Raw genomic sequence first — 23,302 nt, forward strand, 5'->3', positions numbered from 1 at the left:
AACAAAAAGGAACATACACTTCTAACTACACTACATTTGCGAGACGGATGACTTCATTGGTTCCTTTTTTGGGGGAAGGGGGGCGCGTTCGTTTTATCCACCCTTGCACACAATTGCCCTTGTTTCACGTTTGACTTATTGTAGGCCTACTGTAAACCAAGCAAGCGGAACAATTACGTAGAGGGACAATATAAATGTATGTAGCCTAATGTAGAAGTTTGGTTAGTTGTTTACTTTTAACAGTAGGAATACGTTCATGGCAAGGTTTTGTTACCTTGGTACTGTTAGAGTAGACAATATTAAGTATTGTACTCTTTGCGTGTTCAATTAACTGAATGGTGAGATTCTGTTGAAGAAGTTCCTTTGCAAAGGTTTTAATTACCAGAAGCTTCTGGTCGCACATTTAAAGTCACCCAAGCAGTGCTCCGTTCAAATGTGTTCTTTCTTTCTAGCCCACATCGTTATTTATTCACAAAAAGGGTTCAGAAAAAGGTCAGCCCACAACACACCTGGTTACAACTGAATACAAGAGAATCCGTTCCCATGGGTATAAATCAGATTAGAAAAAATACAATAATAATAAGCCTGACTCCCTTCCGACACAGCAGAATCCCCGGAACCTCCCTTTAGATTACGAATGAATAGACAGACCCGTTGCTCTTTCTCATGAAAGTAACACAGATAAGAATATAGGTCTATTCATACAGCCATACTGAGTTAACTAAAGCTAAAACGGCTAAAATATCATTTAAAACTGAAAAAACAATGTTAATAACTCATCAGTACACAGGGTTGGAGAATCCAGGTCCAGAGATAACAAACCTTGAAACCGTTTGACTTTAGCCACAGGTGCTTCTATGAGCTCGTTTACTTGTCAGTTAAGTAGAAGCATCTGTGGCTAAAGCTAATCTGTGGAAGGGTTTTTACTTTCTGGACCTGGATTCCCCAACTCTGTTGGTATATAGGTCTAATGATAAGTAAATGTTTGTTTGTTTGGCCTAAAACGACTAGAACCTTTTTGCACACGTTTGTAGCGGAAAGCAAAAATACTGTACTTGAGGTCATTTTCTGACTTTCTTTACTTGGGTGACCTATTTAATTTTTAGGGACACATTTTTACTTTTGTTTTTGGATACAAATATTTGAAGTTTCTATTCCTTTCTTAGCCAAAATGTGCTCTTTGCTCCCCCCCCCCCCCCAGTTGATCACAACAGGTAAGGAAAATTAATGAGGATTACCCATATATTATTTACATTATGTGCAGTTGTTTCTTAATTGTGATATCAATTCACATACTTCTTGATATAATTTGGAAAAAACACACAACTATGTGTATTTTTTCACTCACTTATCTAATTTTGAGTGCGTTAGCATAGCTTTGGGAACACATTGTTAAGATAGCAACTTTTACCAGTCTTTTTTTTAAATATTTTTTTTTACGCAAGTATCTAGTGTGAATACTTATGCCATCACTGAGTTAAACTCTCGTTAAATTTAGGGATGTAACGTACACTAAATCGAGCGTACCCGCACGCCAGTGTAACGCCGCCCTCACGGTCAACTCCCCCGTGACGTCATGTTGATCCTCCCCATGCGGGAGTGTGTATGGGAAGGAAAGCGTGCAGGCATCCTGTGTGTTTACGCTTGTGCGCGTTAGTTTGGACATCACCGAAGGCGAGCTGGAGCCTGGATACGCAAGGCTATTTACAAGGCCGCATGTACACATTGTGCATGAAGTAGGCTGAAGACCGAGGGAGGGGTTTACAGAAGAGGACAAGGACGGAGGGGCCTTGCAGGGCGGCGTGCACGGAGCTATGAATGAGCGCGTGCACACGTTTGGAGGTTGTCGAGGCAAAGTCCGCAGCTGATGGAGCGTCCTCCACGCCGCTTGTGACTGACTCGCATTGTATCCCGGGAGGGAGTAACGTCGCGCACGCCGAGTATAGTTTTTGTTTTTAACGAAGGATCGGTGATCAACGAACATCGCTCTCCATGGTTTTCGAAAGGTGAGTGAATCATGCAAATGCTGCCCGATAGAATGATGATGATGATGATGATGATGATATCATCATCACCTCTTTGTTAATCTGATGGTACGTGATGTACTGCACTGTTAAATGCGAAATGCACCACTGATGCTATCCGTGTTGGCAGAGAGATGGACGGGATCGCTAACAGCATGCAAAAGAAGGCTGCGGAGCTGGAGCGGTTGGCCGAGGTGCTCGTCACCGGGGAGCAGCTCAGGTGGGTCGGGCTTCTGTTCAAACCATCTTTAAAAAGTATCATAATCAAATGCAGGTGAAATCATGCAACATCATGGACCCATTTTGGACATACCGCAGGCATAACCTACATTTAATTATCTTAATTCCTAAAATTTCCGCTGGTGGGAAGTAATAATGTGCAAATATTTACATCGATTTGTCGGGCGTCTGTACTTTACTTGAGTATTTATTTGCATGACAACTTGTTACTTTTACTCCCTACATTTGAAAGGAGATCTATAGATTCTGCATTTTTTTTTTTTACACTTTAGTTAAGATTAAAATGGGCTTATTACTTTTTTTTTTAAACCATCACTTTTGTATTTAAAGACATTTCAGAGCCTGTATTAAAAAAAAAACTTTTACTCAAGTAGATTAGTTTATTACTTCAGCGCTCAAAATGTCCCACTTTAGTTAACAACAATTTCTACCTAATATGTGTGTATCAATCTAAAATAGCTTACCATATATATTGTATTTGATCGGAAATCAAATTTAATGTACTTATAAATAATATCATGATCAGTGTTTATTTGAACGAGTACAAGAACATAAATAGTTACAATTGGCAAAAGGACATAAATGGACCAATAGGCAAGTATACATAATATGGGATAAGAAGACCTTTTTTGCACTTAACAAGATCAGATTTTTCAAATGTTGCTAAACAAGCAAGATTAAGGCGGCTAACAGTATACTTCCTATTAGTGCTCTTATTTTGAAATTTATTGACACCACTTCCGGTGCACTACAAATATGAGTATCTATAGATGTGTGAATATTGCTGCTGTGACAATTACATTTCTCTCATTAGGATGAATAGTTCTAATTTCTGTCTGTACGTTCAGCGAGGGCCAAGATGTGCAACTGTCTTGCCGTTGTGCCACAATAGCACATAAACAAGCATATGCGGCTTAACTTCTGGCTAGCAGCCAGTGATGTGCTTTTGACAGAACATCAAACTTAGTAATTTATTTAAATTATATCACAGCAATGTGAATATTAGTGTGCAGTAGTGTGGTTTAAAGGCAACTTATTCATTTCCTAAAAAGAAGACAAACTTTTTGATGTTGGACTGAAAAGAAAATATTAAAGATGTTGGTGTTTCAGTTTAATGCAGTTTCTTCTGTACTGAATGAGAACTGAATCAAGATCTTTAAACAAAACACCTGTGATTTTTGCCATACTGTTCCACCCTTAGTGATTAAAAAAAAATTTTTTCCACCAACCCTCACAAAGAAATGCTTTTTTTGTATATTGGGCTCAACCTGGACTCCCCAGCCCTTCACTGGCCAGAATTCTAATTATCTTGTTTGATCACTACGTAGTGTGAGGGTGAACCTACTAACCTCATAATGCCATGTCAGGGTCTGGCATTGCCTTGTAGTGTTGAGATGTGTCACCCTTTGACCCTCTCAGTGTTAAGTAAGACCCCCCCCCATCACCATCACCATGGCGTGTTGGTCTATGAATCCAGCAATAGTGTCTCAAAGTGCAAAGCATGGCATCAATGCCTGGAATTTCGCCCCGTCTCCCGTCCTCCCCATTGAAATACAACCGAACTGTTCTCCCAATTTGGTTTATTTACTGTGACACGGCTAACATTCATTGCCACGTGAGAGTAATGGCTTGTCAGCACAAAGTTTCCAGTGTACTGTCACGAAGCACCAGTGTGTGTCTTTGTATGCAGTGTGTCAGTGTCCGTCGCCCAGCTGGTCATGTGACTGGGGGTCAGTGAGCGGTAGGTTGGCCTGTTGGTGATCCGGAGTTTCTGCTGCTCTGAAGTGAAAAGTGTCCAACTTGCCATCCAAAAGAGTCCAGCTTTGTGTAGCAATGATACTTAGTTGTTTCGTAGCATGTTTCAGAGTAGTCAAAGATGTTTGTCAGCAAGTTTACGGAGGAGAAGTAGTACCATGTGGTCTCTGGAATGATGTGCAATTTTGTACGCATAGTTTAGTATGGATTTTTGTTGCAGTACAATAATTAAAAAAAAAAAACGGCGGTTGCAGTGATTCTATTGTGGTGGTGACGAAAGCGTGGATAAGGGTTTCTGTGGTGAGCATGTCTACCTCACAGTCAAGTGGTTCTGGCTCCGCAGTTATTGCAGGGTACTCCTGCTTCCTCCCACATTCCAAAAACATACACGATAAGTTTTGAAGACTCTAAATTGCATATAGGTCTTCATCTTTGTCTGTTTGTGACCTGTGGCTGCGTGGGTGTAACCAAACTTTCATCCCACGTCAGCTGGGATAGGCTGTATCTCACCCATGACCTGAAATGGAGCGCTATAGAAAATGGATGGACGGATTGCGACTGACAAACCGAAATATAGTGGGGTTTTACTGCACTGCAGCAAAGAGGAGGTTGTGGAGTAAATGACTGCAGGATTCAGAACTAAGGCAAAGAAACAGTACAGTGCCAAAGGGGCTCTTACACTTCAGGCATTTTCACAATGAAAATGCACAAAATGTTGTACCGTACTACCGGCGGAACCAAACTACTGCTAAGTGGAAACTGTACTTTTGTGTCTTATCATAGTCAGCATGGGAGTTTGAAAAAGCATGCGGTGTAATGATTGACGCACTTCTTTGTTGACCTCCACTCCCCTGCTTTGGCTTTCTGTCGTCTAAAGTGATAGAGAACTCGAACATGTACTCCTTTTCCGTGAAAACTGACTTTAGACACCAGACCTCACACATGACAAGTTTAGCAGCTTAGATTGGTAATGTAGTGTTTAAATATGTAATGTTGTGGTTGATTTGAGACGCGATAGTTTAACACTTAGAGCATTTACTTTAAGTGTGACGTGCACGAGCCCGTTGCTAGGCCAACCATACACAAGCAACTTCTTACCTCGTCAACATAACATTTTAAAGCTAACGCTAAGACCATGTGATGAGAGGCATGGTAGCCTGTTGAGCTATATTGTGTCAATTTATCCACTTGTTAGCTGTTGCGCTGCTAACTCCTGAAAAGGTTGCTATAAGTCCACTAGTTTGAAAACATTTATTTATTTATTTATTTTACTTCAATTAGAGTTGGTAACTTTCTGAAGTTGCTGAACACTTTGACTTTCAGCCTTTTTAGCCTTCATGTCAACAACTTCCCAAAATTCTACCAAACAAGTGTGGCATAATACAGTAACATCAGTAAATAATACTGTAAATCATAATACAAAAATGTGGCTTTAACACTTAAACTTTTCATGTCACATGAAACGATATGTAAACATATAGACTGCACTTTAGAAGTACAGAATTGATCTTGACACTAAAATAAAGTGACTGATAAAATGAAGTATTTTGTTTTTCTCCAAATTGCAGCCTTTGTGATTTGAAAATAGCCTTCTAAAACATTGCAAAGTCGTTTTTAATTTGGCCCGAGGACCACTTATCGGTTATGTCCTCCATATATACATTAGCTGCTAGACTTTGAAGGGGGCCCACTATCTGGCATTTGCGAGGGCTCTTATGCAATGGAGCGTCTTCAAAAGGTCCATTTGTTACTCAGCAACTCAAGGAAGGAAGGAAAGAGGTTTCCTTAGTATATGAACCACTAGTCTGTGGGCATATAGTACACCAGCTCTCCTCGGAAGTAGGCGGAGTCATGTTGAGCATGGGAACACTCTGTCCGAAGAAGCGCTGTTATAAGAAGTACTTGGTGTACTTGTGAAAACCACAACGTCTAAATGCAACTTGCCTGAGCTCATCTTTGATGGATATGTGCTCTGCAGACTTTTGAGACGACATTTCATGCACATGATATTTTCCTCTGAATGTCCAGACCTCACTTAATTTCTGTCTGGATGATTTAAATGAAAAAGGAAAGATGATAAAGATGATGGCACAGTGGGCGGAAGTCTTTCGGTGCCGGATTGTTTGCTCATCTGGACTCTTGGCAGACGAGCGCGCGCGTTGCTCTTGCTGGGCAGACTTGGACTGTGATCATGAATTCTGCATGATGATAGCCAGATGCACGCATGGAGGGAAAGTAGGATGCTTGGCTGAGACTTTGGTCAGCTCTCTGACAATATTCAAGTTCAGAAAGAGGTAAAGGTGACCTAGACTAGTTGAAACCAGAACAAAGCCAAGAGTTGCACAGATGAAGATTTAGAGTGCCCTTAAATTTCACATTTGTGTGTCTTTTAGTTTGGAACATTAATGGCTTCAAAGGAATGCGTTAAAAACACCCATTGCATCAGCTGAATAATAAATATGACTATGATTAGAAAAAGAAAAGTAGTTCTATAAAAGCTATCTTGTCTTCCAGGTTGCGGCTCCACGAAGGGAAGGTTATTAAGGATCGACGTCATCACTTGCGAACGTACCCAAACTGCTTTGTTGGCAAAGAGCTCATTGATTGGCTGATTGAACACAAGGAGGCCTCTGAGCGGGAGACAGCCATCAAGATCATGCAGAAGCTTCTGGACCAGAGCATCATCCACCATGGTGAGGTTGCACCGCTTTCAAATTGGGTGGGATTTTTCTTTCTTTCTTTCTCTCTTTCTTTTTTTTCTTCTTTTTTTTCTTTCTAGGAACGATTCTTGCCCCTACACAAATGATTCTTCATGCTCATGACCCAATTTGGCTCCAACTAACTACCCCGATTCATTTGAACAGGGTAAAGACAGAGAGACTTGCTAGAAGCTAGTTACATTGTACTTTTGCAAACATAACAAGAACTCCTAAAACACAATCTTGGCTATGAAATTACCATGGGAATCTGCAATAATCATGCCACACTAAATTTAGAATTTGGAAAGAAGCCAGCGTTCCAAGATAAAAATCCGGACAAACTCCTGTTCACTCAACACAGAGAAAGCTGCTAGCCTTGGACCACCATGTTGACATTTTTTTAGCATTGTATCCTCAAATGTGACCAATGAGCAACCAGCAGTAGTTGCATCATCAATGATATTTATTGACTGATGGATCCTACAGTAATTTTTATTTATTTATTTTTACTTCTTTTTTTAATAGAGGAGCTATATGTAGGTCAGCGTCCCAGACAGGAACGTGTACCTCTAGAGTTTCCACTGCATTTGCAGTAACATTGTTTTTAGGGTGACTTTGTGCCACGTTTTTCCCACAAGAGATTTTTAAGTCGGCTTTCCAACTTAACTTTGTGCTGTTTTGTGCATTTACAGTGTGCGACGAGCATCGGGAGTTCAAAGACATGAAGTTGTTCTACCGCTTCCGTAAGGACGACGGGACCTTTCCGCTCGATAATGAAGCCAAAGTCTTCCTGAGGGGGCAGAGGATCTATGAGAAGTATGTAGATCATACACATGCTCCGCTTTCTAACTTTGTTCACACTCTAATATATTAAATGTTATTTCCTAAGCCATCATTCTTCTGATGTTGAGTCAAGCTCAATTATTGTAAAAGCTTTTCCGGAACATGCGCTTATTGAAGTTCAATTAAGAGCATTTGTCCAATCAGAGCAGGGAAAGAACATCACTAACGGAACTGTTTTGTTTGTCTTCAGCTTTTTTGTCCATGATGTTGTTTTGCACACGTTTGTCTGCAGCTCGCTCACTATCGATGCTGTTGTATCCACTCCATCTTAACACACACACCCACGCCCCGCCGGCACCTCCCCTTCTTCTATATCTCTCTAAACACTCGCTCCGCTCTACACAAAATCCCAGTTTTGCTGTTTCTAGACAACATACAAACAAATGCTCACACACCAGTTGCATAAGAGTCCAAGCACAAGACATCTGTCGTCTCCGCCCTCAGAGCTTTACGTAATCAAGAGCAGTGCAACCAAGGACGCGCATTGACATTGCACACTAATTTGGTTCAGATTTTCTGTGCCAGCTTCTTTTTCCGACCTGGTAGACCTAAATTAGTATCAGGAGCAAAACCTTGTCGTAAATAGTGGACAAATCAGCCACTGTAATTTCACTTCGGGGATTGAATTGAATATAATGATAACAAATGTAATCAGTTATCCTTAAAATGAACTTAAGCTAATGTTAAGTAGTTGAGTTCCTCCATTGAATCCTTTGATTAGCATCGAACAATGTTTAGATATTGATAAAGTCAGGAAAAATTGGTTTATTTTGCTGGCTTTAAATTGAGTTCACTCATTAGTTAGCTAAATTGTGATTTCATTTAGTTCAACTTGCTCACAGGCACATTTTTCAGAAATAATAACTGATGATAATGATAACTACATATTTTTTAGGCTGTTCAAATTCACATTCCATATGTTCCCTTTATGGTTGAAGTAGCAAACCAATAGAGCGCATTCTCGGATCTCAGTGCGAGGCAGCCCTGCATTGGGTTATTTGCTGAGATATAATAATGCTTAGTGAATATTCTGCTCCCGACTTTGACGACTGCTTGCTTTGCTCTACTTTGAATAATCCCAACCTATATACGATGCATACTTTTTGACTTGCATAACACTTCTGGTGCTGTTGGTGAAACTGCTTGAGCTAACACGAACTGTTGACTTAACATATTTAAACTGGCTGAACGACGTCTGTGTACACAGTCACCTTTCACGGAACATTTCATCGACAATTTGTACACGCATGTTGGGCAGAGAGCCTCTTCGACTAAGTGTCCTACTCCATCACTGTATGACATTTCAACAATTCATGCGTTGACTTTGCAAAGCCTCCTTAAATGCACCACTGGGAGCAAACTGAACAATAGTGAATTGTTTTGACACATGAGCTAGGATAAGTGTTGACAATTCCTTTAATGAACCCCGCTGAGAGGATGCTGCAGACAGAAAGTACTCCTAATTAATTTTTCTCAGAATATGTATGTATGTGTGTGTGTGTGTGTGTAATTTAGTTTACTTCATCCATTAAGATTCTGGAAGCAGTTCTTGCCAAGCTTCTCAAAAGAGAGCAAAATCAGTTTGAAACATAACAGAGGAATCGACATCTGGAGCTAGCTTACAAGTCATCAGTCAATCAGTTAGTACTGCAATGTACCGTACACGATGACCTACATGCACTTTATAAATCCAGTACAAGTCAATCCATTGGACGCATACTGGACTACCATAAATCGTACTTCTTTTTCTATCTTTGGGTGTATCCAGAACGTGCCATAGTTTATCACTAATCTAGTCAGAATTACAGTAAAGATTTGTTTGAAAAGCACTTCTACACCGCCAATATCACCACCAGTGGTTTCCAGTTCCCTGTTGCTTTCGACCTTTAAAAATGATTGCAAGTCAGCTGTGGGATTTTGTAAAGTTGACAGTTTCATTGTGTGATGGATGAGCATGAAACAGGAAAGATACGTTGTGTTTTATAGTCGTGATGTACATGTGTGGACGTGTCCTGGTTGAAAGGTGACTCAACACAGTGTGTCTTCGTGCTTCTTTGTCTCACTGACTTGATGACAGTTGTTGACTGACGGGTGCTTTTGTGCAGGGTAGGGACAGAGTCAGCATTTCTGCCCCCCGCTTGTGTGTACTTGTTTCTTTTTGTTACAAGTTTGTGGGTCATTGCAGACATCCAGACTATATAATTGTTTTTTTTTCTATTGTGTTTGTTGTTTGCTGTAGTGTAAATCTGTCCTACATCATTTCAAGACGTTTTAAATGTTTTTCTTATGCCATGCTAAAAGAGAGACAAAATATGAATTATTAGTTTTCATAATCATTATACTGTCAACCCTTAACTAATGTGTGTGTGTGGTGAGTCTACTTTTTTTAAAGTCGTTTTGAACTTTTTACATATGGTTTTACTATCACTATTGTTAGCAAAAACAAAAAAAGTTATTTTATTTGATTGTATTTATGTACTAGTATATATTTTTTAGATATTTTATGTTATTTTATTATTATTAATTAAAATGTATTTAAATTATGTATTTAATTATTTTTAATTTAATTATTGTATTGTTTTGTTATAATTCTGTATTCATAATTAATTTATTAATCATGTATTCATTGCAAGCTCCTGCACATAATAGTTTTATTATTTGCAGCAGCTCAAAAGATTTGCGCGCTTCAAAGTCTTAAAGTCGGGAATGTGTTTGAGCCGCTGGTTTGGAAGTTGTTCCACTTTGACATGTTCTACTTGGGGTGGAAAAAAAATCTTAATACACCGGCACTATCATGTTTTTTCTTTCATTACTGACTACTTGCGTATGTAAATGCGCTCACAGAATCCCACACACAAATGTGCTAAACCAAAAATGAAAACACCTTTCAGCCGATTGAGCATTATTATTAAGGGGTACCTACAGTTTTCATGCCACTCCAAAATTATTATCACTGTGTTGATTGTCCTTAACTCATTCACTCCCTGCCATTTTCACTGAAGCAACCCCCTTCGCTCCCGGCTGTTTTACTGGATTTTGCAAGGTCCACAGAATATTCTGTCCTATTGCTATAAAAACATGGAACCTACCTAACCTAAGATTAGAGTATTTTCCCTGTTTTGCAGCAATTAGCATTAGAATATAGCTAAGTTTCGTCATTATTCACAAACTTGTTGAAAACACTGTGAAAAAGAGTTTGTTGCAACATGTTTTTTTTATACTCTGCTGCCACTTACTTGGCCATTTTTTGCAATAACTACCATTGCTTTTAGCGACCTCTTCATTTCAGAAGCTGTATCAAAGCCTTCTATACTATAGCTTAAAAAAAACATAAACTTATAAATAAGTTTTATTTTAATACATTTCTAATATTTATACGTTTTTGGGATTGAATGTGTTAATGGACCACTCACTAAAGTTCATTGATGCTGTCCAGGTTGATGAACACAGAGAACAGCATAATACAGAGCCGAGAGGAGGAAGGCGGGAACTTCGAGCGGACGTTGGTCGCTTCCGAGTTCATTGATTGGCTTCTGCAGGAAGGGGAGATGGCGACCAGGGAGGAGGCGGAGCAACTGGGGCGCCGCCTGCTTGAACATGGCATCATCCAGCATGGTGAGGACTCAGGGTGGGCGGATCCATTTGGCATTACTAATTAGTTTTTTACTTTTTTGGAAGCCTTCAGTTAAATCAGATCGCTTATAAATCCACCTAGGCCTCCTTACTTCATTCTTGGAAATAAAAGAAATTATTTTAATTTTTGTTCTTTACAATAATTTGTTCACATCTTTTTGATATACTGTATGCACAGTGTATCTCGTCAGGGGTTTATGCCCCGAGCAGTATATTTGCAAGAAATCCGAATGACTATCAGTCAAGCCCCACATGACGTTAAATTCGATTTGATGCAGATGTCGTGCATGATTCGATTAGACTTCACTGAGGAGCAGTCACATGCTTGTATTGTTTATATTTAACCTTCCACAATTTTCAGTAAATGGCTATTAGGAGCACCTCATTAACATGGCATTATTGGACATTATTGTCCTCAATATTTCACATGTGAGGAGTTTTCAGGGTGAAGTAAAGACAAAGCAGACAAAGAAGTCTTTGTCTTGTGTGTTTTGCTGTAATAGAGACTCACATCTCCAAGGTCTTGGAATGTGCTGTGATACATCGTGGGCGCACGCGCACATACACACACACACACACACACACACACACACTGCAGCAGCACTGTGTGTCATTAGTTTTGGTTGTTAACCACTGTGCCTTTAAATACACCAGCTTTTTGGATATTTAAACTCCCTTCTTGAAATGGTATCATTCATACAGAGGAGACAAGACAAGTAGGTTGAGGACAAGTGTGCCAAATGCAGCACTAAAGTGTGTGCGTGTATCCCGTTATTGAGGAAGTAAACCCGAGGTAGATCAGCATTTCATATGACAACACACAAAGCTGCACGAGACCGCACTGTCTCATAGTGCTCAGATTTATTTTGGCTGAAAGTGCAGTTTTGTGGCGAACTGTATGGATGTGTATTGAGACACATTTTAATCAAATGCGATTGACCAAAAGACATTTAGAATGTGCTACAACAGAAACGATCAGCCACAATTGAGTGCCGTTTCATATTGTGGAGGCATAGATCATTTGCTCTTCATTCCTAAATCATCTGACTGTAATCAAAACCCAATGTGGCTCTTTCAAAAAGCTTTTTAACTTGTAATTGACTTTCCTAAAATTGTGCTCTGGCTTTCTTGAACCAGTCACAAACAAGCATCACTTTGTGGACGGGCCCCTCCTCTTCCAGTTCAGGATGAACTTTCGGCGGCGGCGACGTTTGATGGAGCTGCTCCACGAGCGAGGTCGCGGCATCCCCGAGAGCCATGACAGCCCTTTCTGTCTCCGCAAGCAGAACTCTGATGGAGGCAACACCAGCTTTCTTTCAGGTAGTCCGCACTTTACCACACATGACGCCTACCACCACTGGTAAAGACTACCTCAATAATATATTTTTTGTACTTCTTAAACTTTACAAAACATCAATTATATACTTGATTACTACTTTATTACTTTAAGGGACAATAAAACAAGTGCATCTTGATCACACATAAAGTCGGACCACATTTCTTCATGCTTCTTGAACTTTGATTCTGTGGACTTTCAAAACAAATGTTCCCTTTTGATAATCAATTATATTTGAAATGATTTGTCGTTCATCTACTATTTACTTTCATTGAAGTATAACCCGCGGTTATCGCAGGCCACACTCCCAGTAATTGTACATCCTTTTATGGACAGTAAATAAATGCTTCTGCGTTAGATTATCATCAAATCTAGTTTTGAACAGAAGTCAAGGACCAGTAGTGACAAACCGGACGTAAAAACCGGCACATCTTGATTTTCATGCTGGTGCAAGCCTCATTTTACCTGACTGGGAATTAGGCAGACCGCTCTGTGCCATGTTAAGGTGGAAGTCAACCTTAAACATTTCTCGACAATTATGTTATATGTGACCTCACCAGTCTAAACATGACATTCTGACTAACATTACATTTGTGGAATATGAGTTATGAAGCAAAATCAAATTCACCAAAATCGCGTTGCACTACCTGTGCCAATATTTAGACGTGGTCCCAGCACGTGCAAAGTTTAGTTCAACGCATGACAATTTAATATTATTATTATTTGTCATTGTTGTTATTATTGGATCTCACTTTGTATGTGGTGTCAACAGTGAGTCCGACTAAAGAGATAAAGATGGCGGTCGGGGTCCGCCGTAGCAGCATGAGCAGCAGCTGTGGCAGCAGCGGTTACTACAGCAGCAGTCCCACACTCAGCAGCAGCCCACCGGTCCTGTGCAACCCCAAGTCTGGTGAGCATTACACATGGAATCTGCAGGTTTAACTACCATTGGGGGACCGACTTGAAATTGTTGGGACATTTTGGTGGCCCCCACAAGTTTTGACCTCTTTTTGAGGGTCAAGACTTGGTTTTAGAGTTTAGGTTTGAAATGGGTTATGGTTGAGGTTAGAGTAAGGAATGGGGATAGGCAGTCATATTTGATGGTTGGGGTTAGGGGAAGGGGCTAGGAAATGTATCATGTCAATTAAATGTCCCCGCGATGATACAAAGATAAGTGTGTATGTGTTTGAGATCCTTGATGGTCCCTTGGTAGGCACAACCTCTATAAGAAGACAACAAAAACAAGAAAAAGTACCTACTCACACACACAAAAAGACAGAAAATGAATTCAACCTTACATGCAGTTTGGTTCTGCACATTGTTAAGAATGCACTTTTCTTACAATGCCAAAGCAGTAATATGATTGTAAAGGCATAATATTTCATACAGCTCTTGTAATGGATCTCATTAGCATTTATATCTTTGGAAGGAGGAAGTTCTTGAATTACGCTTGGATAGTACTCAAAGTTTGTAAGCAAAGTACATTTCTGTCTTTGTGTTCACGTGTTTTTATTTTTAATAATTCAAGATGTTTTACAGTAGTGAAAAGTTCAAGGGTGGGCAAACGTTTGTGCCTAAGGGCTACATTTGATGTTTGAAAGAGACGACGAGTTAAAGCTAAGTTTTTAAAAAAAACAAGATATATTTTTTTGTTATTTATAATTAATTTGGCTCTATTAAATATCCAATAGATTTACTAAAACCCATAAATTATAATATAGTTATAATTAAATCATTATTTAACGAGATTAAAAAAAAGTTTTTTAAATGTCATTCATTTTAATTTTTAAACAAATGGAAGACAAAATACAACCAATATTACCGGACTCTTGATCATGTAAATGCTCAAGTGGGCCCTGATTGAAGAATGGATTGGGCCATATGTGGCCCGGGGGTCATACTTTCCCTTACCTTTTAGTAAGTTTAATGACTTATTTCAGATTAATAACAAACTTTGTATTCGTAAACCTCAGCAGACAAGCGCAAGCATGTTTTCTCTCCCACACTGGCAAGCCTTTTTTTTTTTTTAGGCGTGCCACTAAATCACTAAATGTAATGGATGCATTACATTACTAGCCTAAAAAGGGATTTAGTTAATATTTAGAATTTGTTTTATTTTAGTCAATTTCAATGACATTTTATAACCCCTCCCAACATTTTTTTTAAGGCCCTTGATGGTTTGCTGTTGAGGGATCATGTTTGTGTGTGGTACTGTAAGAGGAAGTTGTTGTCAAAGGGAAGGAAAACATGTCCCTAGAGAACCACATACACACAAAATGCACAGTGTATATTCGTGTACAATAAATCCCAGCCGCTGGCCTTAATCAGTTAACAACATAATATGTTGTGTGTTTGAACAGTTCTGAAGAGACACGTGAGTCCAGAGGAGCTGCAAACTCCAGGAGGACCTTTTCTAAAGAAGACATTCACTGTATGACACGCACACAAGCACAAAGGCTACTTTACAGGATGCCGTTGTTGCACAATGTCACACATTCCAACACTGTTATGATTACACGCAGAGGTCACGAGATATGAAGTATCGTGATGGTGCCATAGCAACCTTTGATTTGGCTTTCCACAGATCGTAGGCGATGCTGTGGGCTGGGGCTTCGTCGTGCGAGGTAGCAAACCCTGTCACATCCAGGCGGTGGACCCCGGGGGACCTGCGGCAGCTGCTGGCATGAAGGTAAGGACATGATGCGTCACGCAAAGATGGAAGGCACCGTGACATTGTAGCACAAATCAAAAACAACGTTATTTCATCTATATGCAAGTGAAGAACATTCACAGCATAAAAACAAAAGAGATGTGATGAAATGACTGGAAGAGTGACTCGAGTACTGCAGGAGGAAGGCGTTGTCATTCCTCTCATGCTGCCACCACAGCTGGCGCAAAATTGTGTAAGCAGAGTGGCAGCAAGGAATGCTGGGAATGCATTGCACAGTGACTGTGCTGTGAATTGGTCAGGCAGGAGAAAACTACTAGCAACAGGCTGGCTGCAGGTCACAGAAGCAAACAAACGCATGCTCTTACACAAAATAACACACAATATACTGATGTGAGAGTTTAAAGTTTGGCAGCTGATGATGAACTGGAATAAAAATGTAACTTTATAAAAATAATCACATTTTTTTTGTTTGTTTTTTGGTACCAAAAAAGAGGAAATGGGAATTTGGGATAACTACTTCTGCTTTAGCGGTCATATTTGGTCACAGTGGAAATGTGTGTCATGGTTCGCAGGCGCTGATAAGCATTATTGTTATCTTAATGTAATATTAACAGGCCTGAACTTGGACTGACGGTGTGACCTAAATGCAAACTATTTGACTCTCAAATGAAACCTTTTGAGAGGGCCTTTTTTAAAAAAAATGTTTATTAAATACCGACTTACATGAGATTTCATAGGCCCAACATGGTTTCACCATATTTCATTTTAGGTATGACTTTTTTTTTCTTTTTACAAATGATCTTAAATCATTCTAACTCGCACAAACATCAATCCAATTCCGAAAATGAAATATGGACACAGCAGCTTTAGTAAATTAATCAAAAAGAAAATATACAAAATGGCAGCTAATTATGCACTGTGGCGCTAAAACATATACAATATAGATTGACAGATATGTAGCTATTCAGTAAAACACTGTAAAAATCATTTTAATAATCACAGGAATTTATTTATTGAAAAAGCATGTTATCAAAATTGGCATTGCATAGAAAAAGTTGGGTCTCGTGGAATTTGTGTTTGGTGACGACAAAAAATTGAAAAGTGTAATTTGTCAGTTGTTGAAGTGATGCCTCCACAAGTGAAATTCCAGATGGCCTCTGCTGTATATTTGATGTTATTCTCCACACAGAGAACTTCATTGTACACTTTTAAGCACGCAAGGAGAGATGACCTCTTATTCATTACTCCGATTTCAAATGGAAGTAACCTTTAGTCACATCCAGTGTAAATAAGTTAAGTATTTGGAGAAAGGTAAACGAGTTTAATCCAGAAAAATCCACTTCGGTAACTTGATATTTGTAATGAGCACGACGCCAAAACAAATACACCCTTCTGCCACATCCCAAATTCACCTCACATCATCAACTCGTGCTGAATCTGGAACAAGCCGACTTTTCATCTTTTGACTGACGGTGACGTTTTTGCTCTATTGATATTGTGGCACTCATCCGCTTGCCAATCTCAACTACTTTTTCTTGCTTGCTTGGCAACAAATTCAGAAAAAAAAGTATCCACACTCTTCAAAAATAAAATTTAATTTTTTTTTAAATAGTGTTGTGGCCATGTCAAAAATTACTTTGAGTATATGTATGGCGGGCCGCAAATGGCCCCCGGGCAGTAATTTGGACACTGGTTTAGTAGGTGTTGCCTTGATGTTGTTCCACCTCAGATGACTCATTTTATTGATCGCTAATTAGTTAGCAGTAACATAATCCTCAGCGGGACGGCCACGTTGCAAGTTGTTGACACGGGCGTCCACGTAAGAGGCGTGTGACCTTAGAGAGCACGTAGCACATGCAGTGCTACGCTATCTCTTGTCTGCCAGACGTACTTTCTGTACTATAATTACTTTGGTTATTACTTGCTATCCACGAAGCAAAGCCACGTCAGAGTTATATCTATAGTGTAGCCTTTCTTATCAGGTGCCCTTTCAGTTTATTAAGTCCTCGGCAGGCCATACAAAATTTATGAAAATAAAAATGGGTCGCAGCATGCTGTGCATCTAGCTGCGTTAAAACAAAAAAATATATATATATATTAACTGCACTAGTATGTGCACAATTGCGTGACAAATATACTGCAAATTTTTACATACTTTTTATAACGGATAAGTGGCCTTTAATGTTATGTATGTGTCATCTTTTTTTTTTTTTTGTGTGTCCATTTATAAACTCCCTTGGTGTCCCTCATTTCCTTCCTCTCTTCCTCTGCTGGCAAAGGTGTGTTTATTGTTTGCTCGCCCCTTTTCAGAAGTTGTCTTTTGTGTGAATGTTTGCTAGCTGATAAATGGCGGCAAACAAAGGCACCTATTCTTTAGTTTTGGATATTTTATCTAAGTTAAGAGCTGGGAGGGGTAAGACATAGCAGAGGTTATGTTAATCATTGATAACCCTCCAAAGATTTGCACCTCAAATAGTATTTGGGGATCATTTACATGTCAAGATTTTAGCAAACTAAAGGGACAATGCCTGTGAAAGCTTTATATCGGTATTGCACATCTCAGCATGCGTCCATTATTTGCGTTGCACATTTTCTTCGTCCTTCCTCAAAGAACTTTTTTTTTTTTTTTTTAACCTCCCTCCCTTGCCCACTGGCAGCCCGCCAAGAATAACAAGCCCACAGCCATGAGAGGAGGCCGGAATTAAGGAGGGGGGGCTGCTAAGAGAAGTTGAAAAGGAAGTTTGAACAGACCAAACAGATAAGATGAAAATCGCGTAGAGAAAGAGAAATGTTGGCCTTTAATGGCCTGACGAGGTTTGCAGCAACAATATAGGATGAACTGGCATGTTTTGTTGTCGTTTACAGTCCTCACCCCTTCCCGCTTGCTGTAACCTGAATTCTCAGGAAGCATATTAAACTTTATTAGCTGACGATTGTGTGAAAGTCATTCAACGCACATTCTACAGAACACCTTTAACAAGTTAGCGCGTGCACGTGGGCGATTAGTGGGCTGCGGGAAGAATGTGCACAAAGTTTCAAAAAGCAAAAGTGCAGAAGCGCTGCTTGGCTTTTATTGGCGGCAGTTTGGCAGTTGCGGTTTGGTGACGATTAGGAAGGCGGAGCATGACGAGCGGCCAGCTAGCATGAGGTCATCACGTCGTGCCTGGGGTAATTTATGACAGGGGAAACTTCTTGTCATAGTATATGTTGGAACATGCCGTTATAATTGTTTATTTAAAAAAAAAAATCTTTGCAACAGCTGTTTGTGTATACTGTGCTATTAAAACTTTCCGCAAACATTTTGGTATCAACTGTTTGCAAACGATCTCTTTTTGGATCTCACATTATGGCTGGAGTATCTTTTATTGAGGCTCCTCTGTTTACCCAGCTGTCCATCCAGTCATCTGTGTACACTTTGTCTTCTCAGCAATGCCAATTTCACATCTCGCATGCACATAATGATGTGGGAAGAAGATAATAAACAACACACGGCAACATTGACAGTAGGTTCTGAGGCTCCAATCTTAAATTATGAAGTCGGTCTTTTTTTTTTAGCCTGATGAGAAATCCTGCCTTTTGCAAACTCGATGAAAATAAATTGCTGGAATCAACTCAAAGGAATTGCTGCAACATAATCCACTTTTCCAACCTGACACGCCAGATGGCTTTTGTTTCACCAAAATGTTTCTTTCTCAAATCCATTTGGAAAACTGTTTGGAAAAGGTCACGCAAAAAGTGTTTGGAAGAAAGTCGGTCTGTCTGTCACACACAGCCGTCCTTTGTTGATCCCTAAAAAAAATCACAACTCATCCAAACAAAATGGGAACCCGGCGGGTCACTTTTCAGCACCCTAACATTTCTTCAACCAGTAGGAGGGCACCACAACTTCAGCCAAATCCAATTGAATTATTATTATTATTATTTTATTATTATTATGTTTTACATTTTGCATTTCGTAGATGAAATGTGAACTGTAGGGACAGACCGATATTGGGCGTTTTGATGAATATCGGTATCGGCATTTTCTTAAAAAAAAAAAAGAAAGAAAAAAATCTGACAACCGATTAAAAAGTCAATCTCATACCATTATAATAGTTAGGGAACTATTTTAATTTTCAGTTAACTTTATAAGAGATCATGCAACTAACCCCGGTAACCTTCGGAACCATTTGTTTTTGTTCGACATTAAAACAAAGAAATGTGACCCTTTTAAGATATCAGGTATTTAAAAAATTTGGAAAAAAATATGTACTGTAGAAAACTACAGAGAGTTATGCCATTGAACTTTTTAAGATTTACTGATAACCTTGGGAGCTCAACATTTTGTTAGAAATTAAAAAGGATGTCTATTGTCTAAGATTTAAAAAAAAAAAGTCTACATTTTGAAAAGTCAGAAAATGTATTCAATAAACATGCTTTAAGACATTACAACCAAGTCAAGATTGGCATTTGTATTTTAAACAATTTTGACGTCAATAATTTTTTCACCCTTTTTTCTTACAATGAATATCGGCTCTAAATATTGATTATCAGCCTCCTTAACTACTAATAATCGGCATCGGCCTGGAAAAAAAAGCCATAATGGTCTTTGAGCAAACAAAAATGGCAGTATTCATATTTGATCTCCCTTGTCTTTAGGTTTGCCACTTTGTGGTGTCAGTGAACGGCTTGAACGTGCTCGCACAGGACTACAGAACTGTGAGCAACCTGATCCTTACTGGCCCCAGGACGATCGTCATGGAAGTCATGGAGGAGAACTGAGATGATGTTTGAGCGCGGCCGCTGAAAAGAAGAAACTCCCCAAGGGTTCATCGAAAACCACCCAGATGGAGAATGCGGATGATGGCCTCTCCTGTTCGTGTTCTCAAGCACAAAAAGTGAGAAAGGCTGCAGTCTACCGGATTCTACTCCTCTACTTTAATACTTAGAGGAAGGACAATCCAAATCTCAAAGTGACAATTTGGAGATGAATGAGTGCCAAGTTGTCTCTAGAAAAGAAGAATTACCACCTAGTGACCTTTTTCCCTAGCCTAGTTCCCAATTAATCAATGGCAGCTTGGGCGAGACTGACGGCGCCCTCTGCTGGCATAAACACATTTTCACACGCACATGAAAAATTTGCATCCAGACACACTGAATTCAATTTACATGCAATGTGATTTAGACATACCTATATAAACATAGGTACAGTGTATATATATGAAGTTGAATCAAAGTAACCATACTTTAGTCAAATGAGGGTTCATAACATTTATTCAGGCTGATTTTGGATCAGCACTACAACTACAGTATAAATTAGTCTGTTAGAATTTTTTAACAACTAATATATGTATTTTTTTTTATCCATAAAGGCACAAAATATAACTAATACAGTACATTTAATTATGTTGGCTAAAAAGTTGCACACTGGTTAATAATGCTTCTATTTTGAAATTACAATATGAAAATTCCAATTTATGGTCGTGCTACAAAAAGTGACAATCATGGCAACAAATAAATGTACAGATTAACAATTTGTAATCACAAGTCAATGTAATAAAACCATCAAATTATGCAAGACTCCTGTGAGTCGGCACCTCCAATCAATCTGAAGTTATTTCCTTGTGTAAAGTTTGATAAGTGCAAAAATGCATTCATGGAGATCAATGGGTGGATTTTTGCATGTCACAGACCACGCACCAGCCCTGATCCACATTGGTTAGTCAGGGCAAATGCACATGTGAATGTATCGGCAATTAAAGAGAACTTTTATCCACGTGAAGCACTTAACTATTAGAGATGCATGCTTTTTTTTTTGTCGGAATGTTTCCACATCGTTACGTTCATGCTGCAGTAAAGATGCGTAAATGATAGCCGTAAAAAAAAATGCAGTGCCCACAATAAACGAAACCAATGTGACGTGGCAAATGAGCCACTGTATGCAGACGCTAATACAGATTGAATATCCTTATATGAAGTAGATGTAACCAGGTGTAGCATATAAAGGAATTCGATAGGCTTCTTCCTCTTAGTGTATGTCGTATAAACATTGTGTGTGCCTGCGCGATCACACACACATTCACACTGCATTCATATGACTGCCTCGACTATTAGAAAAGCTCTCCGTATGATGCAGTGCAGTTCTCTACCTCGCTGCAGACTACAATCACCATAATAAGCATATTGTTCCATATGGCATTGGGATATCTTTAGCATTTGAAGGCAACACTGACGTAATAGAAGGATAACGGACAACTGCTGTCCGATGGGAAAACGTGTCCGCATTCCTTGAAGACGTCCGTCTTCACATTTGAGTTTTGCTGGGGATTTTAAATCTCATTTTAGTGCAGTGAAATGATTCAAATATAATTATAGGAAGTGTGACATAATATATATATATATATCTACACAGTAGTTTGCCAGACTTGCCGTGATATAGTATCAATGCATACACAATACCATTACCTCTCTGATAATGTCCAAAAAGTGATCATTATTTTCTATGTAAAGGCAGAATTTATTTTGTATTTTGTATTAGCTCAGGTCAGGTGTACCTAATGAAGTGTCCGATGAGTCTACCTACAATATGGTCTCATTCCTTAATCCTCATATGCGTTATCTTTTGACATTGCCTACAGAGGCCACTTGTAAGAGGTGACCTGCATTTGATGTCAATTTGTTTGGCTTTGTTCGTGTCTTCTTTACTCCAAAGCTAATTGTAGGCAAAGCCAACAAGTGCAGTCATTAATTGTCATTATTTCTCAACCAAAGATGACTGCTAATTATCAGAACTGCTTTTTTGTTTTTTCCTCTAAAGAAGTTGTTGATTTACAGAATGTCATGAAAAACATGCAGGTTTTGCAACTTCTTTAATCAGGCTTATACTAAGGGGTCTCAATATGCTTTTTTTTTTGTTGCTTTTTTTGGTTTAATTTGGTTACTTTTTGGTTTTACACTACCTTCAACATGAAAACAATTTGAGTGAATGAATACTCGTCTTACATGTGATATGCATGGCATGCTTGTATTCTATTCACAACCCCCCCCCCCCCCCCCCCAGCTAAAAACTCACCTTCACTTTTAAAACAGTGTTTAAAATCGGAATAGTTTTGTTTCCGACTCTGAAAATTCACATGACTTAAATTAGATTAATTTACGATGGGATCATTTGCCTTAATGACTTATTTTTGCTACGTTGCTAATGACATGTCATGTTACTGTGTTGCATACAAAAGGTTCTGGTCCTGCCATGGTGGCTGCTGTGCTTCATTTGAAAGGACAATCATTGTTTTATAGACACCTTTAACTCACAATAGGGCTATATAATATCCTGTTGAAACATTCATATTCCATCTATAAAAGGGACGATGATATTTTCAGCAATTACTTTTCTGTTTTAATGAATGAACTGTACCTACAGTAAATGTAGATATTTTACTGAGCAAGATGATGATTAAGTGTTCAATAAATGTATTCTGTGTTACTGGTAGAGTTATTTACGCAATACATTTTGGGATTTTATGTGTTGTCTTCTGCTTCTTTTATCATGTGCAATACGACTGTGAGAATGCGAAAAGTTATTACATTTTAGTTACTGAAATGAAAGTCAAGTCATTCTATGTTGCAGACACAGGTCCATACAAAAAATAAAAGCACAAAGATTTATTTTTTTTAAGGGCTGTTGCGAGACTTGTCAGATTATCTCGTTACACTCTGCAGTTGGGTCACAAATAACCCAATTTTGCTAAAAAATGGACTGATCCACTAATTGGGTCGATTTGACCCAACTTCCAAAAATGGGGTCGTTTTTATTAAACAACCCAAAATATTAGGTAATTTCGTACAAGTAAAAAAAAAAAGAAGCAAAAATGTCGTTTTGTATAAAACAACCCAAAATAGTGAGCCATTTTGTACAAGGCAATCCAAAAAATGCAGTCGTTTTATATAAAACAATCCAGAAAGTTGGGTCTAATTGAGCCAAGTAGTTAAGTAGTGGATCGGTTCATTTGTCACCCAAATTCGTTATTTTTGACCCAACTGTTTTCAGAATCTACTAAAAGGAAAATATATTTAGGTTTAGTATGTCCATCCTTAAATTTTTTAAGTTGTGTGTTCCGTCATT

At 38.9% G+C, this 23,302-nt stretch overlaps 1 protein-coding gene across 1 annotated transcript; it reads left to right on the forward strand.

Moving 5' to 3' along the window:
* The first annotated feature begins 1,589 nt into the window (after positions 1-1,589).
* On the forward strand, positions 1,590-22,663 carry deptor (DEP domain containing MTOR-interacting protein). Its single transcript, XM_086079147.1, has 10 exons — positions 1,590-2,006; positions 2,155-2,244; positions 6,534-6,712; positions 7,411-7,534; positions 10,998-11,176; positions 12,332-12,514; positions 13,303-13,440; positions 14,891-14,961; positions 15,115-15,219; positions 19,840-22,663. The coding sequence occupies exons 1-10, from the start codon at positions 1,993-1,995 to the stop codon at positions 19,960-19,962; spliced, it is 1,206 nt and encodes a 401-aa protein (XP_085935273.1). The 5' UTR covers positions 1,590-1,992; the 3' UTR covers positions 19,963-22,663.
* Positions 22,664-23,302: the final 639 nt, after the last annotated feature.

The sequence above is a fragment of the Leptonotus elevatus genome, chromosome 6 (genome assembly GCF_054856555.1).
Source record: "Leptonotus elevatus isolate MCC_2025b chromosome 6, RoL_Lele_1.0, whole genome shotgun sequence".
NCBI classification, from domain to species: Eukaryota; Metazoa; Chordata; class Actinopteri; order Syngnathiformes; family Syngnathidae; genus Leptonotus; species Leptonotus elevatus.